This window comes from Nothobranchius furzeri, chromosome 10, assembly GCF_043380555.1.
Source record: "Nothobranchius furzeri strain GRZ-AD chromosome 10, NfurGRZ-RIMD1, whole genome shotgun sequence".
NCBI classification, from domain to species: Eukaryota; Metazoa; Chordata; class Actinopteri; order Cyprinodontiformes; family Nothobranchiidae; genus Nothobranchius; species Nothobranchius furzeri.
Window position 1 is genome coordinate 37435510 of NC_091750.1, and position 20194 is coordinate 37455703.

Here is a 20194-nt window from a genome sequence, read left to right on the forward strand (position 1 = left end):
CCCACCATCATGCAGTTTATAAACTACAAGGACCCACCATCACACAGTTTATAAACTACAAGGACCCACTCATCACACAGTTTATAAAACTACAAGGACCAACCATCACACAGTTTATAAACTACAAGGACCCACCATCACACAGTTTATAAACTACAAGGACCCACCATCACACAGTTTATAAACTACAAGGACCCACCATCACACATTTTATAAAACTACAAGGACCCACCATCACACAGTTTATAAACTACAAGGACCCACCATCATGCAGTTTATAAACTACAAGGACCCACCATCACACAGTTTATAAACTACAAGGACCCACCATCACACAGTTTATAAACTAACAAAACAAAAATGATATCAAAAATCAAATAAAATAAATTTTTAAGTGCTTAACAAAATTACTATTTCAGAGCACTGCAGTTTTTAAATGGCATAAATGCTGTTTTTATTTCTACAGACTCTTCATCCTCATCATCCTCCTCACTATCCTGACTGGCTTCCTCCAGTTCACACACAGCAGAGGATGTAGATGGTTCAGGCTTACTCCTTTTCTCCTGGTTCAGCCTGCGATTAGCTGTTTTCATCCACAAGTCAATCGATGGATTTGGGTCAAAGGTTTCTGTGGTAAACTGGGACGGCATGATGTGCATTAGCGATGAGAGCCGATTGTCTGATAGGCTAGATCTGTACTTGTTTTTGATGATATTCAAATGTGAACATCCTCTCTCACATGCAGTGCTGCAGTGTAAGGGACAGACGAAGGACCTTCTGAATGTTGGAGTAACTTTCAGGATTGCTTGTCTTCAGAACATTCATCAGGTCGCGCACAGAGGAGGCTGCCAAACGTCTTCCAGCTTGCTTTAAGCGCACCCACTCTCTTAAAGTGGATTCTCTGTCAACAGACATGATGGACTCATATTTGTCAAGGATGTTGCTTAGAGTTGTGTTACCAAACCTGAGGAGATCTTTAGCTTCAAGAGTTGTGGTATCAAAAATCAAAAAGTGATCACATGATTTGAGAGATTCATATCTGCATTCAAACTCATGAATTAGAGCTCTCAACACGTTGATTTTGTCCCTGTCGGCATCAGCTTGTGCCCCAGTCTCCTTCTTGTATTTCCCCTCAGCCTCTGTGAGTAGAGTCAGCTGTCCAACAGCAACCATCAGCTCATCCTTACATTCACCTATGGTTAGATTATCTTTCTGAAACCTGAGGGAGGTGAACTGTAAAATGTTTCCAATTTTAGCATGTTTATCAAATGCTGGATGATTGAAGTTTTTAGTGCCTATGTAAAAGGCGCTGTTTTTGTCTGCCAGGGTGGGATTTTCCACGGCATAATCTGCACCACATCTCTGTGCATTCATCATTTGTTTGAAGTCAGCCGACCTCCTGCAGCCACTTCTCCGCGAATACTCTTTTCTTCTGCAGTTCCGACTCAGTCCGGCGTTTTTTGGGAGGCGGAGGAACACCAAAATAATTACTTAATGGAGCTTGCTTCTTGGACATCTTTAAAATGCTTCAGAAATGTCTTCCTTCCTCCACAGGTGCGCAAATGCGTGCTGCAGCTTTTTTTCAGGTGCGAATTGTTTATTTTGACAGCGCATGCGCACCTGCGGACCACTTATGTGCACACCTGTTTATAACACATGGTCTCCTCATTAGAGTTATTCCAGAGGGATTAGAAGAGGATTAGGAGTCCGTGCAGCTGGGTTTTGTATCATTTAGAAACAGGTGTGGTTTAATGTTCTCATACTACAATGATAAAATACAAACAGCTTTTATGTTATTTATCATGATATTTATCAAATATTGTTATTTATTGAGAGAAAAAAATATTTATTTAAAAAAGATAATAATTAATTAAAGCTGCATGCAGCGTCGTTCGGCCCTCGCAGCTCCTCGCCGCTCCGGCCTGGCTGGCAGCCCGGTGCACCCGGTCACGTCTGCGGAACATAAACGTCGACCACCCCAACACCAGAAACCGCGAACGGTCTCCTCGTCTGCACCTCACCCTGACTCAGCATCCCCTCTGAGCCCACCAATAAATTACACATCTCACCACTAGGCCATATTCTATCTTTACCACACTGGTGGTGTGATGACACAGACCAAGTTTAAGTCTTTTCTGACCACGTTTCTTGAAGACATTGAAGCTTAAAGTTTGCTAGGGGGCGCTGTGACCAATTACAGAAAAATCCCATTGAGGTCAGCTTTGGCTGACAAAGGTGGTTTTCTGTTATTTTGGCATAAATCAGACGTGTGTGTTAACTAGAGCCAGAGAGTCGAAAGGGGGTGGAGCTAAAGGGGTTTGAACCAACAACCACATCAACGTGTTTGGTGCAGTCATGTGATGACACACGCCAAGTTTAATGCCATTCTGACCTTGTCTTTAGAAGTTAATAAAGTTTGAACCTATCTAGGGGGCGCTGTGACCATTTACAACTAAGTCCCATAAAGGTCATCTTTTGTCATCAATCAAACGTTGCATGGGTCATCTAGAGGCAAAAGGCTGTAAGTGGGCGGAGTTAAAGTGATTTGGACGAGTGAGCACATACATGTGTTGATCGCAGTTGCGTGATGACTCCCACCGTGTTTGATATAGTTTGGAGCTTTTATGTAAAAGTTACAAAGGATTAGTTGTATCTAGGGGACGCTGTCCCAAATGTAGGAAAATATCCCATGGAGCAGTTTTTAGGTTGACAACAATCATTTGCGTGTAGTTTGGTGTGCAGTGCATCATGCATGTGTTATTCAGGGCCTAAAGTCTGTCAGGGGGCGGAGCAAAAGTGATATCAACCAAAGACCACATGATTGTGTTGGGTGCCTTTGTGTGATGACACATAGCAAGTTTGGTGCAGTTGCGACCTCGTCTGTAGGAGTTATTATAGTTTTAAAGGTATGTAGGGGGCGCTGTGGTGATATTATATGACGTTCTGTTTGTGCCTCATTGGCAAAAGGGCATGATTGTTGATTGCCATGTTCAGTCTCGGGCAGATCGGAGGCTGTTTGTGGAAGTTACAGTCAAACATAAGGTCACGGTGTCACGCCAGAATTCGCCATGGCATCAAAGCCCCTCCCTTTCTGGAAAGCTATCAGAACTGAATGGTCATTACAGTATCATGAAGACAATGGATGGCCTTAGTGTCATGTTGACTAAATTAGAGGGGACAAATATGGGTGTTTCACCATAAAACAATAGATTTCCTGTAGTCAGGGGGCGGGGCTTAGTTGATGTCAGCTGTCCACATTGTCATTGTCTTGAGATGTGGTCAGTGATCACACAGACAATGTTTGATATAGATCTGATCATGCACATGGGAGTTTTTACGTCAAGTAATGTAATGGTGAAAGGTCAAAGTTTGAGGCTTAGCCACGCCCACAACTTTCAATTTTAGAAAAATCTGATGGTTGAATTTTCCCCCCTATGTCTTAAGAGTATACAGCAGAAATTAGAAGGCGATTGGTGAAAAGGGCGATGGGGCATCACTCTCCAAACAAAGTGTGCGAAAATCACTAAATCGAGTACTTGGACCAAAATGGCCGACTTCCTGTGCGACATTGATCTTGGTTTTTAGTAGGTCCCAAGGCACTACATTAGTGTACCAAATTTCGTAGTTCTCAGATAAAGCACGGCTTGGGGCTGACAGTTTTAAGTGGTCCTAGGGGGCGCTATTTCAGAAAAAAGGCCACGCCCACAAACCTATCATGTCCATTTCTATTGGTGGTCAGACTAGGATCACTCATCAGAGATTTCGTAGCGATATCACTATAACTGAGGAAATGAGAGGCAAACGTATTTCCATGGTGTGATGGCGAATTTCGCCATGCTCCCAAAGCCCCGCTTTTTTTCAAAACCTGCCAGTACTGGAGACCAAGTGACCACAACTTGTCTACTGCTATTTGCCAGAGATTGCTGGTGATTGGGTGAAAGGAGTTCAATAGGGAGCTGTGAAAAAAAGAGTGGAGTGGCGACAGGTCAAAGTTTGAGGCTTAGCCACGCCCACACCTTTAAACTTATTTAAAATCCGACGGTTGAACTTTTCCCCCTATAGCTTAAGAGTATATAGCAGAAGTTTGAAGGGGATCAGTGAAAAGGGCGACGGGGCATCACTCTCCAAACAACGTGTGCGAAAACTACTAAATCGAGTTCTTGGACCATAATGGCCGACCTCCTGTACGACTTTGCACTTGGCTCCAGAGACTTTTTTGTAGGTCCTGAGACACCACATTAGTGTACCGAATTTCTTAATCCTCAGTCAAAGCATGGCTCTGGGCTGACAGTTTTAATGGTCCTAGGGGGCGCTATTTATTGTTTTTTATTTATTATTATTAAATTCCTGAGTTTTCGGGTATGTTAAGGCCTCCAAAAAGCCAATTTACTCGGCGGAAGAAAAATAAACAGAGTGCGCTCCTCCGTGAGAGCAAGAGTGGGGGTGGGGGTGTTGCACACGTTCCGCTGCTGTTTCTCACCAGTATCAGCTGATGGAGGGCTCTAGTTTCGTTGCGCCGTTCGTGTCAGTAGACACGGTAGGGTAGGGGAGGGGGGCGGGGCATGACGCTTAGCCTGGCAGGTTGCCAAGCAAAGCCTGGCGGGCTGCCAGGCTTATAAAGCGCAGACTAACCATCCCTCATGACCGTGAGACATGGATCATGACAGAAAGGTGCAGCTTTGGCTTATTTCAGACACAAGCTATTGAAATGGTCTCCCTCTGTGGGACAGTCCAGTCCAGGAGAGCTGCTGCTCCTCTTCATCGAAAGGACTCGGCTCAAGTAGTTCTGTCATCTGAACAGGGTGCCAGCTGGTGACTTCCTGGAGGTTTTCCGGGCACTGGGAGGAGACTCCTAGGAAAACCCAGAACTTGCTGCAGGGGTTGTGCATCCCAATTGGTAAGAGAGTACCTGGAGATACCCAAAGGAGGCTGGGAAGAGTTGCTATGAAGACAGATGTCTATGTTTACCCCCTAGACCTGTTACACCCGTGCCCCGACCTTGGATAGATGTAAACAAAGGGATAGACAAATATCCGAGGAAACAAACTCAGGCTGACTGAAAGCAAACCCAAAAGCTCTGGAATCAGATCACAGCCCCTCTGAAGCACTTCACCCAGACGGCATTGTTTTTTATTCAGCGCAAAGCCTGTTTCTGGTTTGATGACATAAAAGAACCTGTAGGATCCACGGTTATCGTTGTATTTGACACGGAGTCATTCTGTATTCACACGCCATTCCCTTCCAGCCTCCAGTCTTTTGATGCCATTCGACGCAGCGCTTTGCATCTTCACACTCAAACTAAGAGCTGTTATTTATATCAAAAAGCTACCGGCTGTGATGGGAACACACGTCCACGGCTCTGCGACGGCCTTTTAATACACCAATCATGGTATCACACGAGCTGGTGTTAAAAACTCAGGAGTCAATTCTGACCTTGAAGAGACGGTTTTCGGGCATTACCCAGATCCGTAATGAAACGGGCTGCAGAGCACATTGATTTTAAGACAATGATATCTCACATTTCCTGTGATGTTTGTAATTGGTTTTTACATCCTAGTGCACGCCGCCGAGGCCGCTGGAACACACGCGCTAGGCTTTTGTCTTCAACGTTTCAAGGATATTTGCTGCTTTTAGTGTCCAGACTTGTTTATAAAAGTCAACTTTTCAGTTTTTCTACTCGGATGATGAATCGTTGCAAAAATCTGCTTCATTCTGTCGAACCTCATTATGAAACCACAGTCGATCTGCACTGAAAGGCGAGTGTAAATGAAAAAAGCAATTTAGTCTCCTCTTTCTGAGATTAAGCTGTAATTGCCATGACAACTATCACTTACATACAGGGGGAATAATTGAAAGGTTTCAGCAGAGCAAAGAGGGGCCGTCACATTTTCCACTCAGCAATTACAAAAAGCTCTCACCGTTTGTCAAACAGGTTTTATTCAGAGCTCAGAATGTTTTTATCACAGCTGAATAACAGCCGACAGCCTCAGAGCTTTTCATTATTTCAGCAAAACACTTTAAAGAAAAGGGGTTTCTCTGGCGTTAATCGCAGAAATCGCCGTCAGCCAAAGGCCAGAGTAAACAACAATAAACATAAAAAGACAAATAAGCAGCCGAGCTGTGAGACAACGTTATGACGGAGTAGGGCTGCACGATATTGTGAACACCTGCGATATTCGATAACAATGATTAATATTGTGATGACGATATTACTTACGATAAATGAACAAATACTAACGTATGCAGTGTTGATGTCATCTGAACAAGTTTACCTGGATCTTAAAAAGCAGCTCAGATGATGAAACTGCAACTATGATTCTGATAACAAGCTAACCAATTGAACTAGCTCCTCTTAAGATAAGCGGCTAGCAGAGCTTCTGACTGACAGTTTATGTGCAGCAGCAAATCAACTATCCTGATTAACAAGGTTATAAATGCTCATGAATGAAAAATCACTTTGATGTGTGGGGGAATGTTTCCAGGCCCTCTTTAGCAGGGAGGGACTGGGAGGAGAGTGCTGTAGCCTTTTAGCTGGAAGCTAACCGGAGCCTGGGGCTAACATCACCACCCGGTGGAACACTAGCGGCATGAAGGTGGGTTGGTTCACCGGTACGTGTCGGAGTCAGCCCGGTAAAAATGATTAACGACACCGAGCGGACTCACGTTCACGTTTGAAAGCAGCGCTGATTCCAGAAACCTCAGCACAAACCGTGTTCGTTGCTCTGAGCCAGCATGACGAAAAAGGGAACGGCGCCGCTAAATCAGTTCGGGTGTTGCATTCCACCCATCCTAAGGGTCTACGTAGAGGGCGGGCGTATTACGTGAACGGACCCATCTGATTGGCCGCATATCAGAAGGGCTACATTTGATTGGTCAAATAATACTTCAGCGTAAAAAACAGAGCTGGTTTACAAAAAGCTGATGTATGACACGGATGGAAATGTTTGAACCAAACATTTATCGCCGTTTTTGACGTGCTTTGCGATGGGCCTATCACACATCCTGTTATCGCGATGGCGATAATTTTTCGATATATTGTGCAGCCCTACTTGCGATAAATAAAAACTTTACTCTGGAACAAAAATAATCAAAAACAAATTAAAAAAAATGACCAAAAATAATCGTAAAAATGAGAAAAGCAAAAGATGTGAGGAAAGGGAAAAAGAAAAGGCAATCAGTGGATGCCGGGAAAAGCAGAATCGGCAGAAAGAGCAGAAGAAAGCTAACTCAGGTGTTTGCTAACCATCTAAATGAAGTGCCGCCCGCCTCGGGGGCGGGCCTCTAACCTATGTGAACCCATCCAATTGGCCAAATGGGTGAAGAGCTCCATTTGGTTTAAAAACATCATGCTTCTGTTTGGTTGACAGAATGCATCATGTATAGCAAACATCTGAGCTGACCATTCATTGCGATATTTATCTGTTCTTTGCGATATGCATATTGTGCATGCTGATATCGCGATAACGATATATTTACGATACATTGCTAGGGATGGGTACCGTTGACATTTGAATAGATTCGGTACTAATTCCCGGTACCTAGGAATCGATACCGGTACTTAACGGTACCAATTTTCAATACTTTTGAGTGTTTAATATTTTAATTATCTTATATAATGAAATACATATTTTTCTCAATATATAACCATATATATATATATATATATATTTTTTATCTTTATTTCATTCAAAAAAAATAACACAACAGATACTAAACAATATTCATGAAAACACAATATATATTTGAATGAAAGGGAGCAGATAGAAGAAAAATCTTATTATTTCTGCCCCCTTTTTAAACTTAAATATCAATTTATATTTGTGCAGTCCCTCACCAGTTCTTTCAGTCCCGTAACTGTTCACATTTGTTAATTATTATGTCCACATCAATTGTCCGTTGTCATATCCACTCAGCACACGTGATTTAATGTGTAGACTAAACACTTTTAGAGTTCTTGACTCTTTCTATTCTCTGTCCAGGCAATTCCACAACTTCACACCATTCACAGATATGCTCATTTCCTTCATTCTTGTTCTAAATCTAGGTTTTTTGAAGATTTCAAATCCCTTCAACGAATAACTGCTATCTCTCTTTTCAAATATATGCTGAATATTCTTTGGCAATGTACCTTTATTTGCTTTATACATTATATGCAATATTCTCCAGTTGACCAAATCATGAAATTTAATTACTTTATATTTTATAAATAATGGGTTAGATGGAGCTGTACTATGAGTGTTGTCTATAATTCTCATTGCTCTTTTCTGCAAAACAAACAAAGGTTGTGTATACGTTCTATATGCAGTTCCCCAGATTTCTACACAATAATTTAAGTATGGCAGAATCAGTGCATTGTATAGTAATAACAATCCTTCACTATTTAGTAAAAACTTTACGCTATATAATACTGCAATGGCTTTGGCCATTTTACCTTTTATATAGCCTATATGTGATTTCCAGCTTAGAGCTTCATCAATCATTACTCCCAAAAATTTGATTTCTTTTACCCTTTGAATTTCCATGTTATCTATTTCTAATATTACGTCTATATTTTCTTTATCATTAAATAGAATGAAATTAGTTTTTTTTTAAGATTAAGTGTTAATTTATTTATATCAAACCAGTTTTTAACTTTTATCAGTTCAGTATTTATTACATGAGTTACTTCATTTATATCAGACCCTGAATAAAACAATGTTGTATCATCTGCAAACAAAACAGAACCTAGCTTGTCAGACACATTTACCAAATCATTGATATACAGGTTGAACAATTTTGGTCCAAGGACTGACCCTTGTGGCACTCCATAAGCAATATTTCGTAGCTCTGATGTAATGCCATTTATCTGAACATATTGCTTTCTTTTATCTAAATAACTTCTAACTCATTGATGAGCAACCCCTCGTATTCCATACTGATATAATTTTTGCAGTAACCTTGAATGATCGATAACATCAAAAGCTTTCTTTAAGTCAATAAAAACACTAATAAAGTATTCTCTATTGTCTATCGCTTCAGATATTTTCTCTGTTAAATCCATTATTGCCATTGTTGTTGAATGTTGGGTCCTGAATCCATACTGTTCATTATGTAAAATCATATTTTTTTCAATAAATTTATCCAACCGTGATGCAAAGACTTTTTCTATTATTTTGGAAAACTGTGGAAGTAGTGACACTGGCCTATAATTTGTGAAATTATGTTTATCACCATTCTTAAACAGTGGAACCACTTTTGCTATTTTCATAGCATCAGGGAAGACTCCAGTAGAAAGTGACAAATTACAAATATAAGTAAAAGGATCAATAACAGATTCTATTATGGTCTTTACAGTCATCATGTCCAAATCCTCACAATCAGTTGATCGCTTATTTCCACAGTTTTTTACAATTTCTCGTATTTCCTCTTTTTCTACTTTGCAAAGGAAAATACTACTGACATTATTTACTACTGTATTCAAATCGTCTTCAATTAAAGTGTCATGATCCATCAAACTCCTTTGATAAATATCATGATAAATAACATACAACTGTTTGTATTTTAACATCGTCCTTGTAGTTTTATAAGCTGATAATTAAACTGAAGCAAACATCTTTACTGTGAACTAAATTTACTGTGTATCTTCATTCCTTTTGCCGTCCTTTTTCTTTGATTTTTTCTACTGGGAAGTTAGAATTTCCGAGGAGAAAGCGAACGCACCATTAGCTGATAACAATGGTGGCAATGGAAGCTAACATATCAAGCTAACGTTATCTTAAACAGTTTATTTAGCTGCTGGAGCAGATTAAAACGATGATGCCTCACACTTAGAACGTTGTCGCTGGTTTCATCTTCACCCAATCACCCGTCGCATTTAGTAAAGTGAAGCCAAACTTTAGAGCGCGTTCAAGTTCTTCTAGTCGGAAATTCAGAGTTCCGAGGAGAAAGCGAACGCACCATTAGCGAAACGGAAGCTAACATATCAAGCTAACATTATCTTAAACATTTTATTTACCTACCGGAGCAGATTAAGATGAGGATGTCTCACTTAGATCGTTGTCGCTGGTTTCATCATCACCCAGTTACCCATCACATTTAGTGAAGTGGACCCAAGCGTTAGCGTGCGTTCTTTCTACCATGCTGCTCTGTTTACAACTCGCTCGCAGCGACCGACGACATAACGCTCTTGCGCATGCGCAGCTGTCTAGGCAAGTTCTCGTTATGAAGGACGGGTACCGAAACGAGGCACCGTTTCAAATGACGTGAATCGGTGCTCAGTCGGTACTATGGAATTCGGTCGGTACCGTAAAAAGTACCGAATTCGGTACCCATCGCTATGTGCAGCCCTATGATGGAGCTTGTTTTTGTTTCAGTCTCCATTACCCCTTTCATTCACAACACGACTCTTCAGGCTCTAAAATTACCCGGTCAGATTTCGAAATGATTATTTTTAACAATCACACAGAAGCAAACGAGTGAAACACACACAGAGTTAACCTCCTGTAGGTAGCAGCATGTTGTAGTCCTGAGGTGTGAACTAAAAGGTCTCCAGAGAAGAGGAAGAAAGGGAATCTGCGGTTACCTCGGCGGAGCCCAGTCATGTTTGGTGCAGTCCAGCAGGGTTCCCACGTAGGTCCTCTTCCTCCAGGTCACGTTCACCACTAGCACACCTGTCAGTCACAGAAGACCCACCAGCATCAGAACGTGGAAAAATAAAACAAATCTTTAAAATGAAAGATGAATTTAACCCAACAAACATCCGCTTTGGTCTGAAAGAGGCTTTCAGCTCTTTACCAGGAGATTAAAGAGCTGCTAAATGGCTCATTTGTTTGTGTTCGCTTGTATCTGACGAAGAACGACTCACTGATGAAAGAAAATCAAATACATCTGAGAGGAGGATGTTCCTCTGATGAGCCGACACCTGAGATCAGCAGCCGACACTCAGAGTTCCTCTTCTAAAAGGCTCAAACTGTCCCAGGCAGAAGATCACCTCAGAGTTTTCAGGTTTAGTCTGGAGGTTTAAACTCCTCCAGCCGATGAAATGAACACCCTTCTCTTCCACCAGCTTTCTTCTCCCTCTGATGCTCTCACGCTGACATTTGAAAGCCGTTAACCTACGAGTTGTGATGCTCCAGCAGCAACGCAAAGCAAATCCAATTTAAGACACATTACAGCTTTCAAACAAGGTTCAACCGCAACGGACGACTCGTCACTTTTCAATTAGGGACGATGGCCGCCGCTTTCAGATGAGAGCTGGGAGACGTGACCGAGAGGTGGACGTGTTCAGAGAGAGGCCAGAAGATCTGAAGGAACAGAAATCCCCTAAACGAACCTGCTTTCAGGTTTTAAAGGTGTATTTTACTCCTTCAATCAACACATTTGCAGTAGTCTCTAGTAGGAATGAATGCCTTGTAAGTCAAGAAGAAGCTCTGGGACACCTGTTTCAGAAAGTACAAGTCAGCTGGAGGAGAAGGTAGCTTCAGAGGCAGGATCTGGAGTCTTACTTCCTGGTATGTGGACATCTCACCTCTGATTGGCTAACAGCAACTCGACTCTACCACTGGCTCTGGTTGCTCTGCAACACTGATGTTTTATCTCCATAAATAACACAAGCCTGGAGTTCTGCCATGTGGTGGAGCTGCTAATGCTAACAGTTAGCTTCTACTAGCTGAGACGTTCTCCGCTGTTTCCTGGACGCTAAACCAACAACAGCCTTCCCCGTCGTGAGTCCAGATGGGTGAGTCCGTGAATGTTAGTGACAGTGTGACGTAGATCTGTCAGGATTTTCCAATCCTCGAGTTTCACCGTCTGTTTTCTATCAGAAGCTACTGCAGGAGGTAGGTGTAGGAGACTATATTCATGTTCTGCCTGCATGAAACACTCAAGAGTGACCCGTTAGAATCAGCGATAATTATTAAACATGTTTTTTTCAGTGAACCACACCTTTAAACCAGGTAACACAGAGTTCTGACGCTTTAATGTGGCTTCTTCGACCACAAAAATAGTTAAATGCCAGAGATTAGCAACCAATTTATTAGCAATCTGACTCGCCACGAGTGTTGTTTCAGATGATTACTTCCTGTTTCTAGAGACTCCACCCACTGTGACATGTCAAATTTAACTAAATGATTAAAAATCCCATTTAGAGTATTTATTGTCCTCTAAATATGTTTAAACAGAACGATGAAGGCGTTCACTCATCGACGGATTTAAACCCCTCTAAAAACTCATTAGTTTGTTCCTTTATCAACTAGACCCATTAGAATCAGAAATAATCATTAAAACATGTTTTCTCAGATCCAAACTTTAGATTTTACCGCTTTAAATTTACCTTAAAACCTCAGAGACACAACCCTAAACCCCCAAGGCCTCGACCCGTAGACCCATAAACAGAGTAAATCCATCCATCCATGAAAATGTGTCATCTTCATCAGGTGTTTAAGCCCCGCCCCTGGTTCTTCTTCATGGATCTTCATCAGGGTAGAACTCCCAGCTGAGCCTCATTTCCTCTCACAGTCGATAGGAAATGTACAGAAATGCACTGAAGATGTGTTTAATGTCTGTTTCACCGCTCATTAGCTCTGTCAGTGAGAAGAATGGAGTTTAACCGACTGTGTCACGTTGAACAGGGTCCCCGGAAACACACGGAGTAACACCTCAGTCATCGTTAAACACTGCCGGCGCAATATGAGCAAAGACTGTCAATAAAAACATCAAACAGACTCAAATTTTAGTTTTAGTCTAAAATCTTTGCAGAGAAAAAAAATCACCTTTAAATGTTTCAGATTAGGAGTTATTTTATTCTACATCAGGTGATCTGTAAGAAGCACCGTTGTAAAGATGTAAAAGCAGCAGCCTCCGACCACTGAAATGAATCAAATCTGCATGAAAACAGAGTAAGTGGCTTTTTATTTTACTGTAAACCTCTAAATATCTGCCTGAACCCGTTTGCTGTAAGACAGGAAAGCTAAAAATCGTATTTCTTGTCCTTTAAAGAGCAAGTTACCCCTAAATCATCTTTTGTTTCTGATAAACTATATAAATGCGTGTCTAATCGTGCTACAGACACATGTAGTAAATAGTTTTGCACTTTAGTGAATTTTAGTTAAAATTTTAATTTTCTGCCTAAAACTGTCAGTGTTGTGCCGTTGTCAGGTAAAAACTCTGCACTGCATTTGAATTAAAATCTGCCATCGCTATTGGCTAAGATGTACCCTAGAAAGTTAGCTGGTACCATATGATGTCACAATGTCGTTGTGAGCCTGTGTGTGTGTTTGTTAGCGGCTCCGCCCTCTCGGTCTGCTAGGCAACAGCATTTGTTGCCTTTTTCAAACAGGAAGTGGGAGTGGAGTAATACTCTGGTAGGGGGTGACTTGCTCTTTAAACAACCAGAGCACAAAACGCGTTTAGAGGACGCTAAAAAAAAAAACCTTAGGTTGGTGGTTTTCTGTCTCAGAGACCCAAGATGTGAGGACTAAATCTCCAGAAAAGCTGCAGCAGTTGGGGGTTTTCCTCCTCGCTGTGACATCCCCTGAAGGCGGCGATGGTCTGAAACGTGACGGTTTCTAATTTTAGTCGGCGTGACTTTGTCTCCTCTCCTCCTGGGAAGAAGCCAAAACACTCATAGCTCATCACTTTGTGTCTCGTTGTCGTGGGCCCCGATGACAGCATCATGTTTAACAGAGAGGATGTGCTTTCAGAAACCGTTAAAGCCGTTTTCTAAAAGCTTCATGAGGGAAAAACATCCTTCTTTTTCCGACTGATGATTTATGCCTCACAGATAACTGGTTCCGTAGAGAAGAGATCCAAATGAACCAGAATCATGGATTTTTGGAACCAGAAAAATGGATTTCAACAGGGACTTCTCCTCGAGGCCAGGTCGTGTTTGTAAATGAGGACGTGTTCTCAACCATTTAACCTGGTTAAATAAGAAAGAAAAAAAAACTAGGTCCTTTTTAACTCATTCACTGCCATTGACGACTAAAGTCGTCATTTGCATTTTTTTACTGTTTGAGCATCGGAACGAGCCCCCGCGCTGAGAACAAACATCTCAGCCCTGAAGCCGATCTTCATCCGCATACGTCACAGATCACATGATCAGGAAGCAACACATCCATGCGTTTGGAGATCATTTTGGGCCGTTCCTGTAAAAAAAGTGAGGCGCGAACCGGAAAAGCGTCTGCCAATCACAATTCGACAATGGATTATGAAAGAACGGATAACGCTCGAAACACGTGGCTTCTTCCTGATGTAAGAGGTGAGTCTCCTCTTTGTTTTGGTTGTTTTGGCATCGACATCATGCTAGCGCGCAACGTTCAGTGACTCTTAAAAAAACAGCAAAAACGGTGAGAAACGCTGGCAGCGAAGGCCGTTAGTGATCAGGAAACGGCTGGCAGTGAATGAGTTAAAGAGCAAGTCACCCCCTACCAGAGTATTACTCCACTCCCACTTCCTGTTTGAAAAATGCTACAAATGCTGTTGCTTAGAAGACCGAGAGGGCGGAGCCGCTAACAAATACACACACTCATGACATTGTGACATCATAATGTACCATCTAACATCATAGTGTACCTCTTAGCCAATAGCGACGGCAGATTTAAATTCAAATGCAGTGCTGAGTTTTTGCCTGACGACGGTGCGTCGCTGACAGTTTTAGGCAGAATATTTAAATTTTAACTAAGATGCACTAAAGTGCCGAGTTATTGACTACATTTGTCTACAGCACAATCAGACACTCATTTATATAGTTTATCAGTAATAAAAAATGTTGATTTGGAGTGACTTGCTCTTTAAGGTCTTTTGCTTCCTTTTGTGCTGCCACGTGGGTCTGCACTGCCTCCATAAACTACAAACGTGGAGAAAACCGTGGTTTCAGGAATCAAGACGTTTGAAAAAGTCCATTATTGTGATGTCACAATGAGGAAAATTAGCACTGAACATGTTTTGTATCGACCATAGAAGGATTATAACTTGCTTAGAAACGATAGCATGTGTCCCCTTTAACTAGACATCCACCTGAAGCTCCACGCTGCTGGAGACACTGGAGACCATCCAGGAGCCAGCCCGCCCCACTGGACCGCCCGAAGTCTACACGTTTTCCTCTATTCCATCTTGTTTAATTTAACATTTGTGTATTTATGTCTCCAATTGCCTGTTTGGTTTTTATTCCTTTTTTAAACTACTGACTGTGTGATTATTTTGCTTGTTTGTTGTTATTGTGCAGCGCTTTGGTCGGCTGTAATGCTGTGTTAAAGGTGCTTAACAAATGAAACGGTATTCTCCGTTTCCACAGCTTCAACCTGCAGGAATTAAACCAGAAAACAGCTCCGGTGGAGGTCTCACCAAAAGAAAGAAAAAACCTTAGAAGTGGATATTTGGCGTTTTTATACAATATAAATTGGTTTCTAACACTTGGTTGTAATAGATTTGGATTTTTGAATTCCTGACAGAGACAGACAGACAGACAGACTTTAAGAGTTAAACCAATCACTGTTTGATTAGACTCTGGTCTCCTGCAGCGAGGACGATGAGGAGGAGCTCTTCTTCTTCTCTTTCTGTCTGTCCAATTAGCAGTCAGCTTAATTAACATGCAACCTGCATCTCACCCCCCCCCCCCCCCCCCCCCAGCATCCCTCCGCCACCACGAGGGGGGGTGAGTTATCCCTCCGCCTCCTGAACAATTATCCTGGAGCTGCAGGGAGAGAAACTCCTCTTTCCGACTGCATCAGTAACAAAACATTCTCCATCTTATTTCTCCGGCTTGAGTCGTTGCATCCATCTTCATCGCTCGTCTTCGCTCTCGCTGCAGGTTTAACAGCTTTTCTTTCACCATCCATCAGACTGTGAAGCGAATCTCTCTTTCTTTGTTTCTGTTCTCCATCCTCCCATCTCTTCCCTCGTCTCAGTTTAACATCATAAAACTCTCTATTAGGGTCAAAATAGGAACGATACTTATTCTGTAAAAATACCTTTAAAAAGGGAGTCGATAATCTTACCTGAAGTGTTTATTTTTCCTAACTTAGAGGTGTTGAGTTTCAGGGATTTGAATAACTCAACAGAAAAGGTGCAGAGTCGTCTCAGGACTTTTATTGACCAGCCTGTTAATGCTAAAGGTTAGAAGACCGCGTTCTGTTGCATTGTGGGTAAGAAACAATTATGAAGCATCATTAGTTCCTGTTTTGTTTCCTGATACGTTTTAATCAGTCTAAAGTTAATCACCACCCGTGCAAAGACTTCATTTTGATGATTTAATCGCTTTTCATAATTAACGTTTCATGTAGCTGAAACATTTTGCAGCTTGTTTTAAAGCTTCGTGTTGCTGAGGTTTTGTTTTTCCTTTATTTGCCTTTTTTTCCTCATTTAAGGTGGTTTATTCTCCTTGAATTGTATTTGTTCCTTCTCGTTCCTTTGGAGAACAGTCTGGATCTTCTGTGCAGTGTTTGTATCTCAGCATCACATTAATTAACAGAGGCTCTTCACTCCACTCTGTTAATAAAAACAAAAGTTTCTCCCCAAAATCGTCCGTCAACGTTGATGACCAGCAGCTAGCAGAACAAGAGAAGCCAGGATGAGAGGTGGAGGCGCCGAGTGCCGTCCTCGTTGGCAGCCACAGCCCAACAGTCCCACAGCATCATTTTATAGAGTTGGCCCATTCTGGTTCTGATTTTCTTCTGGATTTGGACTTACAGTAGCAAGAAAAAGTATGTGAACCCTTTGGAATTATATGGATTTCTGTACAAGTTGTTCATAAAACGTGATTTGATCTTTATCTAACCTGCAACAACAGACAGTCACAGTCTGCTTAAAGGGACATTATGGAAGTGTGACAGCCAAAACATGTATAGAAATAATAAATGTCTTCTTCATACATTCTCCTGCAATGCCCTGGTCCTGTAGAATGAGCCCTGGCATTTTTACTGTGATTGCCTGTTTTTCTGTAAAATCACAGAAAAAGAGAGATGCTCGGGTCGAGCAGGCTGCTTCATGCGCGTTCACGCTCAGGCATCGCCCGTAGCGTTTGCTATCCGTAGCTTTAGCAGCAGAGAGAGAGGCAGTGCCACTTTGTCGCTGTTCCTAACGCCTAGTGACAAAGCTAGCTACATTTCTGAGGACCCTTAGCTACTTTCTGTAGAACTTTCTTCTAGATATTTCCTGCTAATTAGCAACAAAATAGTCATTTTCGCTCCAAACCGTTCTTTGAACGTTGTTTCAGCTGTCATCAAGGATATAAATGTTACAGATACTATGAAAGTTACTAGAGTGTAGCTCACCTAGTAAGATGTCGGACTCTCGTGCAGGAGACCCGGGTTTGATTCTGGATGTGAACATAGTTCATTTAGAGTTTCTTTTTTACATTAATGGTATATTTTTTACAGTAAGATGCCCAAATTTTTATTTGAGGCTCGCCGAACGGCATTGAATTCACAGATAAAAAAGATGTGGGTTCAACTTTCATTTTGGAACAATTTTTCAAGCAAGGGAAGGGAATGATCTGAGCATGCAGGAGGACTGACCCATCATAAACCTTTGTCGGCTGTGCTGAAGAGAAAGGTACAGAACCAAATTATTTAATTAATTAGCTGCGCGTTCTCCTGTCCTCTGTCCTCTGGGCCACACACACACACACACACACACACACACACACACACACACACACACACAAGGGACTGTCTCAGCTGTTATTTTCGTTAAGGAGTGTGCACGTACAGCATGCACGCCTCGTGCACGAGCCTACTATTGAAGCTGCCGTTACGCTTTTGGCCTGAGGGGGCAATCGCGAGCATAAAAATTCAAAACTCCGTAGTCCCTTTAAATAAAGATCAAGAATAAATGAGGCAGCTTTGTGTCTCCAGCAGCTGCTGTCTGTAAACGGTCAGCTCTCACTGCAGCTGACATTAACGAGCATCGTCTCAGCGTACGGCCGGAGCGGTCTGCAAACAGCAGATTAAAATCAGGAAGCTACTCATCTGTCGAGCTGTGGGAAACGCGTCCTTCAGCAGCTGCTGGCCACGCTAACGCCAGACTGAAGCTAGCTCCTCGTTACTCGCACATTTCTGCTTTGGAGCGTTCGGAGAAAACATCAGAAAGGGTTAGGGTGAATAACAGATTTATAAAACACACAGATTTTTGTTCCTCTTTGACATGAAGGCTGGTGGAAAGCATCTGGCTCAACATAACTGACACTTTTGAATAACCGAGGTCTTAATGCCGCGTTAAAGTAGTTTTACTTTTGTTCGACACCTCCCTACTGACGCCGCTCACAAGAAAAGTTTCAGTCATCTTTTATTTTGTTCAATTTTCAGCCTATTATTCTGTCAGAGATCATCCAGCTTCACCTTTATGGCTTGAATTTGTTTATTATTAGAGACACACCGACACCAGAAACGTTTATCACACAGGAACATTTAACAACAAAAACTGAATTTAATTAAATTACATTTGTCTGAAAGCGGGGAAACTCGCCTGTTCCTCCACCCAAACATCACAATGATGTTATTATACAAAACTAAAACCCTATAGGGGAGGTTTCACACGGCTAAACTGATTTTTCTGATAAAGCCCGTCACACGTGTAAAGAATGGTCTCGGGATGGGATTAAAGACGGGAAGCACCAAAGGTCTGGGATCATCTGACAAAAAACCCAAACAGCACATGGTCAACATTTAAAAATCCCTATCGGGGCCCCAGACGAGCCCGCCCCTTTACACTGCTTGAGGCTGCATCTATGAACTCTGTCCATTACTCCATAAAAAACAGAATAAATACCAAAATTCTGTGATCTGAACCCATCTGTTCAGTTTCTTCTTCAATACAAAATAAACGTTTCTATATTTTCATGTGACAAAATCCAGATATTCTCTCCTAGAGGAGTTTCCGGAGCCATCCTTACCTTCCTCGGTCTCGTGCCAGACGATACCCTCCAGGTTGACGCTGGTCCCAGGCTGACAGGGCCCCAAGCAGCCTGGATCGTTCTCCGACGCCCCCGGCACGCCTCCATCCTGCGTGTTGGTGCCGACAGACCGCGTCCTGATTGCTAGCTGCTTTGGGTTTGAGGTGGGCAGGGCCGGGGAGGAGAAGGACGGGGCCAAGGGCAGGGAAGATCCAGGGGCCCCAGGGTGGCTTGGAGCCGGGGGGGCCGGAACCGTGAACATTGGGTCCAACTGGAGGGAAGAAAAAGGTCCTATTACTAAACCAAATAAGAATCAAGTCTGAACGGAAATGTAAGGATTATTAAAATGTTTCATCAGAGACTCAAGTTAATCTCAGAAAATCAGACAAAGCTGCCGAAAGAGGGCAGAAAATGAATTATAAGATATTTACCTCAGACCTGAGCATTAATTAAACCGCCCACTGTCTTCACTCACTGATTTCCTAAACCTGAGCAGCGGTTAATCCTCTCAAACACATCTGGCCCGTTAATATTCTCACTTCATCTCCTGTAAATCAGCCGCCATAACCGGAGACCTTAAACAGCAACGATTCTGCTGAAAACAACCTTAATATAAGCACAAGAACGGTTTCTATTAGAGCTCTACACTGTTACACGAACGTGCTGTTTCATATATTACTGTTAAACACAAATTCTATCAACAAGGCACTAAAAATTAAGATCATGAGGAAACATCTGAGCATCTAATATAGACTTCTTGCAATTTATTTGAAGCTTGTTGAATATGGACACCATGATGTTGATCCATCCATCCATCCATCAATCCATCCATCCGTCCATCCATTTTCATCCGCTTATCCAGAGTCGGGTCGCGGGGGCAGTAGCCTAAGTCGAGAGGCCCAGATTTCCCTCTCCCAAGCCACTTGGGCCTAGCCTAGTGAACTAGACCAAATTCTTGCTTTGCAAAGTTTGGTCTAGGCATGCTCCATTGGAACCGCCGCAGCTCCTAACAGCATTCTGGCTGGCCAATCACAGCTCTCTAGAGGGGTTTCAAACACATAAAGAGCTGTGATTGGTCCATAATGGTGGGCCAATCATAGTGCTCTATCTGCTTAGTGAACAAATCACAGAGCTTTATCCGCTTTGTGGGCCAGTCAGGGCACTCTATATGCCTGGTGGGTGGGATGATGCAACAGAGTAAAGCAAGAGTATGTCACATTCATTGTCCAGTGGAATGCGGAGATCATTTGAAAGACAACGGTAGAACCCGCCCCACAACCGAGAGCCGTCAATGGAGCGTGGCCAGACTAAATAATACATTTATTT

The 20194-nt window shown here is 42.3% G+C and overlaps 1 protein-coding gene across 4 annotated transcripts in view; it reads right to left on the minus strand.

The window, feature by feature from the left end:
* The window catches only part of znf608 (zinc finger protein 608), a 66989-nt gene that overhangs the window by 14757 nt on the left and 32038 nt on the right, over window positions 1-20194 (minus strand). For all 4 annotated transcript variants that reach the window (XR_008559003.2, XM_054730378.2, XM_015960303.3 and 1 more), the window contains exons 2-3: window positions 18869-19139; window positions 10562-10649 (exon numbers count right to left, since the gene is read on the minus strand). Coding sequence is in view for 3 of the 4 variants with exons in the window: in XM_015960303.3 (XP_015815789.3) it covers window positions 10562-10649; window positions 18869-19139 (359 nt within the window). In the remaining variant the exon portion in view is untranslated. The remainder of the gene's footprint in view (window positions 1-10561; window positions 10650-18868; window positions 19140-20194) is intronic.